Source organism: Herpailurus yagouaroundi, unplaced genomic scaffold (assembly GCF_014898765.1).
Source record: "Herpailurus yagouaroundi ecotype Mexico unplaced genomic scaffold, PumYag 66911, whole genome shotgun sequence".
Taxonomy (NCBI): Eukaryota; Metazoa; Chordata; class Mammalia; order Carnivora; family Felidae; genus Herpailurus; species Herpailurus yagouaroundi.
This window is the reverse complement of record NW_024419785.1, coordinates 1,076-6,329: the sequence shown is the minus strand read 5'-3', so window position 1 is coordinate 6,329 and position 5,254 is coordinate 1,076. Positions and strand designations below refer to the sequence as shown.

General features: G+C 62.8%; 1 protein-coding gene across 1 annotated transcript; it reads right to left on the bottom strand.

The window, feature by feature from the left end:
- Positions 1-987: 987 nt before the first annotated feature.
- LOC121024701 (presenilin-2-like) lies at positions 988-4,961 on the bottom strand (the record flags this gene model as incomplete). The annotated part of the gene is made up of 5 exons (XM_040466897.1): positions 988-1,174; positions 1,814-2,034; positions 2,923-2,990; positions 3,774-3,966; positions 4,654-4,961. Coding segments are annotated over 5 exons (977 nt in total), but the record flags the coding sequence as incomplete, so codon positions are not given.
- Positions 4,962-5,254: the final 293 nt, after the last annotated feature.

Below are 5,254 nucleotides of genomic sequence, written 5' to 3'. Positions count from 1 at the left end.
GGGGGGTCATTGGGTCCCAGACCCGGCTCCACTTCCGCCCCTGACCCCACGCCTTCTGTTCTCCCTTCCCGCCACCGGTGCGATGCCACTAAAATGTAACGTCAGGTGGGTCTGAAACCTTCCAGGGGCCCACTCGGGAGGAAAAGCCACGTCCCCACCGTGGCCTGCGGGGCCCAGCACATCTGGACCTGCCCCTGCCCCTTTCTGCCCCCCGCTGGCTCCGCTCCCAGCACCCCGGGCCTTCGCCTGGCGTTCTTTCCCCGGGTTTTCCCGAGGTAGGTCTCTGGTCAAATGTCACTTTACGCCAGAGGCTTCTTTGACCACCTTCTGCAAGACAGCACCCCCACTACCCTGAAGTGCTCAGGTCCCCCACCGAGTCATCTTTCCACCGAGCGCTCACCTCCTGACCTATTATCGCCTGCTTAGCTGCGGCCTCCCCTCCGGGAATGTGCGCCCCCAGAGCGCGGAGGCTGCGAACGCACGTCAGGACACGGCCTCAGCCTTCTCACACAGGGTCTCTGCTCCTCCCAAGAGCGGGCCTAGAACGTGCTTCCACGCTGGGGACCACCTGCCCTGGCTCCCACCACAAGCTCCGTCCTGCCTTCGAGATCCCGCCCTGGCACTCGGCACCCAGTCTGTAAAGTGTTCCTTCCCCACGAGGCCAGGGCACCACAAAGCAGGGACCCCACACACATCCACTGAATCCATATAAACACCCAGATCCCTGCCCGGCGGCCAGCCCCGCGCACTCCCGTGTCCCTTCCCTTCGGAGACTTTAACAGCCACGGAGCTGTCGAGGGAGCCCAGTGAAAAGCAAGTGCACCCTGCACCCCAGACCCCCGCCCTCAAGAGCCCCTCTCCAAAGTACCCTCTCAGGAGGTGCCTGGGAGGCACAGTCGGTTAAGCGTCCGACTTCAGCTCAGGTCATGATCTTGTGGTTCGTGAGTTTGAGCCCCGTGTCAGGCTCTGTGCTGACAGCTGGAGCCTGGAGCCTGCTTCGGATTCTGTGTCTCCCTCTCTCTCTCTCTGCCCCTCCCCTGCGCGCTCTCTCTCTCTCTCAATAATAAATACTCACAGGAGTATATCAGGGCAGGGAATATGGGCTCGTTTCTCTCCTGGGCCGTTTCCACCAGCATTCTCAGTGGCCCTTTGGGGCACAGCACAGCCACGAGATCTGGCAGAACAAAGACAGCCGGGACGTGTTACAAGTGACATTTATTCCCAAGCAGCCCCAGAGAGGAGCCGGCCTGCTAACACCGGGGCACAGGCGAGGCTCGGAGCATGTCCTGCGTGCCAGCTCCCAGCCCCCGGTTTCCAGCCATAACCGCGAGTCTGTGCTGGTTGAAGCCCAGAACGGGGTCTCAACGGGCAGACTGCAAATGAGGAATCGCCGTGTGGCTCGGGGACCCCGACGGCCGGCTTGCCATCCGACTTCCCTGAGCCTTGGATTCCTCACCCTCAGATGGAAGTCACGGCACCGGGGACAGAATCACACCGACGCTTGTTACACGGCAGCTAACGCTTTGGGTGCTCAGCATTTACAGGGTCCCATGGCCGATCCCATGGCCGAGGACGTAGGAGCAAACTGCTTCCAGGGTGTCGCGAGCGCTCACCGGATGCGCGATTATCAGTGGCCACGTCAAGCGCCGGCGTCTCACGAAGGCGAGCCTCTCAGAGGGGAGACCACCCAACCCAGCTTTCTTCGGGGAGGGGGGCACCTTTCAGCACCTGCCACTCGCGTGCACCAGTGAGGGGGACTCGACCCGGACGCAGCCCCCGCCCGCAGCCTCGAGGCCCGCCTGAGCCCGCCTACCGTACACAGAGATGGCACCCAGGATGACCCACGCGGACCACTCCGGAAGGTACTTGATGAACACCAGGGCCATGAGGGCGCTGATCATGATGAGGTAGGCCTGCTGCAGGACCAGGGGGCCCTTCCAGTGGATACACACCATGCCCACCGCCCCGAAGTTCCAGACCGTCAGGAACAGCGTGGGGTAGTCCATGGCCACGTTGTAGGTCTTGAGCACCTCCCTGCACGACCAAGGGCCAGCCCGTGGGGCGGGGAACTCGGTGGAGAGACCACACCCAACCAGACACAGTTCGACACTCCCGGCTCCTCAACCATGAAGTCCCAGCCCGGGTTTTTCCAACCTCTGGCTTCACTCGCCAATCTCCCCTTCCCCGTTTCTGTGAGCCCCACAACCACCCACTTGAAGTATTTTCCAGAACGAGGTGGGGAATGTATACCAACGTCTCATCCTTGGACTGGCTCCCGTAAACGTGTGCCGGCACAGCCTGGAGGACCCCATGCCCAGGAAGAAGGTCCGTGGCAGAGGGTTTTCCCCTGTCCCTCCAGTCCCTTTGGGCCCCTGGGTCAGGCTGAGAGCCCAAATCGAGGGCAAGAGAGCACATCACTTTTCCCACGAACGAGGAAGCACCCAGGCCTGGCCCAAAGTGGAGAATGTAAACTTTAAGGGATGTATATCCCTCTTGGGTTCACAGAATTTATCCTCCGTGCTTATTTGTTTTAAATCAGCAACCGGGGGCGCCTGGATGGTTCAGTCGGCCGAGCGTCCGACTCTTGATTTCAGCTCAGGTCCTGATCCCAGGTTGTGGGCTTGAGCCCCTTTTGGAGCCTGCTTAAGATTCTCTCTCTCCCTGTCTCTCTGCCCCTGCCCCCTGCTCACTCACGTTCTTTCTCTCTCTCTCTCTCAAATAAATCTAAATCATCCATCAGGAACCAGGTAGGGATGGAGAGGCTTGCCGAGAGCGCCACTGGCGCATGTAGAGGCCACGGGAGGAGGGGTCGGAGGCCTGGCTGTAGGAGCAGCGACACGGGCGAGCGAGAGTCTGGAGCCTGCTGGGCACCCCTCCCCGCCCCGGTCCTCGAGGAGCCTGCTGCCCGCGGGGGGCGCTTACCCGAGGTAGATGTAGGTGAAGAGGAAAAGCAGCATCAGCGAGGACATGATCAACCAGCCGTGTATAAACTAGACAACAGAAACGGGCAGAATGACCACGGGCCCCCAGCTTCTCGGGACTGACCCCCAAGCCTCCGAATCTTCGTTAGGCCCCTCTGGGACTATGCTGGAAGGCACCGGGTGGCCGTGTGACAGATTGAGGGGGCAAAGAAATTCACGGAGTTCTCTCAAGGTCACCCGGCAGGTGGATGGGGTGAAAAATCCCTCAGGTCCAAGCAGCCAGACCCCTGTTCCCTCACGGAGACACAGGACGTGCTGGACAACTGTCACCTATAGGCGTGGCCCTAGGCTCCGGGGAGGCAGCCAGCAGGGTTCCCGACCATGGCGAGGGCCGTCAGCCGATACACATATAAACGTATTGACAGGTAGTCACAAGGGCTACGGAGAAGAAAACGGCAGGACAAAGGGACAGGAGACTCCCTGGGACGATGCCTGTGCGATGGGGCCTCTGCTCGTCCGCTACCCCCTGGGCCCCGGCTGCAGCCACAGGGCGCGCCCGTCACACCCAGCCCAGGGGGAAACGGGAAGGGCAAATAAACCTGCCGGAGAGGCGAGGGGCGGGGTGAAAGGAGCCTGAAACAGAACATCTCGCTTCTCCCAACACTGCGGGGAGGGACCCGGGCAGGTGGGATTCTGTGTCCGATCAAAGGACGGTGACGGCGGGCAGGCAGTGTGGGGCGGGGCGAAAACCGGCTTCTGCTCTGAAGCGGGCCACGCCGCCGGCCACAGGCGGCTCCGCGAGCGGTGCGGGGCCGGCGGGCAGGACGAGGTGGCCGCAGGCCGGGCACTCACCTTGTAGCAGCGGTATTTGTAGAGCACGACCAAGAAGATGGTCATGGCCACAATGACACTGATCATGATGAGGGTGTTGAGCACGGAGTTGAGGAGGCGCTGGCCCACGGAGGGCGTGTCCTCGGTGAATGGTGTGTAGATGCTGAGGGAGACGGCGGGCTGCAGACTCTGCTCCCTGCCTGCTCCATAGGGCCTGCCCACGAGCCACCCAACCTCAGCCTGGTGCCCGAGACCCAGGGGGCAAGGAAGGGGCCCCCCCAGGCCTCCCCCTCCCCCAGACCCACCCCGCGGCCCCTCCCCCAGACACCTCCTCCCCACCACCCAGGGCTCCTCCCCCTCCCCAGGTCCTCTCCCCCTCCCCCCCAGGCTCCCCCTCCCCGAGCCCTCCCCACTCCTGTTGGCCAGGGCACCCGCAAGCACCCACCCCAGCCCAGGGCTCAATGGCCGCTTCCCCCACCCCACCTGACACAGGCCAGCAGCTGCACTGGGGAGGCCCTCCGCCGGCCCCTCGCCCTGGCCCTGTCCACCCAGGGCTGCCCACTGAGGGCCCCGCCTGCTCTGGGGCCCCAGCCTGCCACCCCCGACCAGCCTGGGGGGGGGGGGGCCTTCCCCCTCTGCTCCTCTCTTTGAAAAAACCAACCCAAAATGAAAGGTAAGCTCCCGAACTAAAAACAGTAACAAGGTTTGAAGGAGGCAGTCGGCAACCCCAGAGGAGCGGGTGACCCCCAGAGGAGTGGTGACCCCCCAGAGGAGCGGGTGATGAGCAGAGGCGGGCCTCTCGCTGCCGCCCCTCTGTGCTCTTTTGACTGCAATGATCGAAACCTCCCTCGAGAGGCTGCAGGTGCCGTGAACCCGACCCCCCCCCTGTTCCCCGACTTACAGCTGTCCGTTCTTCTCCGTGTAGAAGCGCACGGACTTGATGGTGGCCACCACCACGATCATGCACAGCGTCACCGGCACGAACAGCATGATCACGTGCTTCGCCCCGTATTTCAGGGTCAGCTCCTCCTCCAGGCCTGACGGCTGCCCGGGGACCCCCCCGCAGACGTAGTGGTCAGGGTCCTCATCAAAGTCGTCCTCGCTATCCTGGCCTCTCTGTGGAAAGCCGCAGGGTGAGGGCCACGGGATGCCCCAGCGCTGGCCTGCCGACGTAGCGCACGGGCGTCTTGTGACAGGAAGCCAGGAGTTTTAATGCTGCCTCGCGGAGGTTAAGGCCCAGCTAGATGCAAGAGTGGGGCTGCGCTTTTGAAAGGTTTACGAGGACATCTAGGGAAGACCCAGGGCCAGCACTCACCACCAAAAACGCTGGAAAGGGGCCACAGCAGCCACAGAAGAGGGCGGGCTACAGGCCCAGGACGCGTGGCTAGTGGACCCAGAGCATGTCTAAGCATTGCCACCCCCCCCCTCAGTCCAGGGACTTAGATGCCACTCTGTTCTGGTCCAGTGGCCATACTGACTCGGGAGGCCGGCCAGGTGACAGA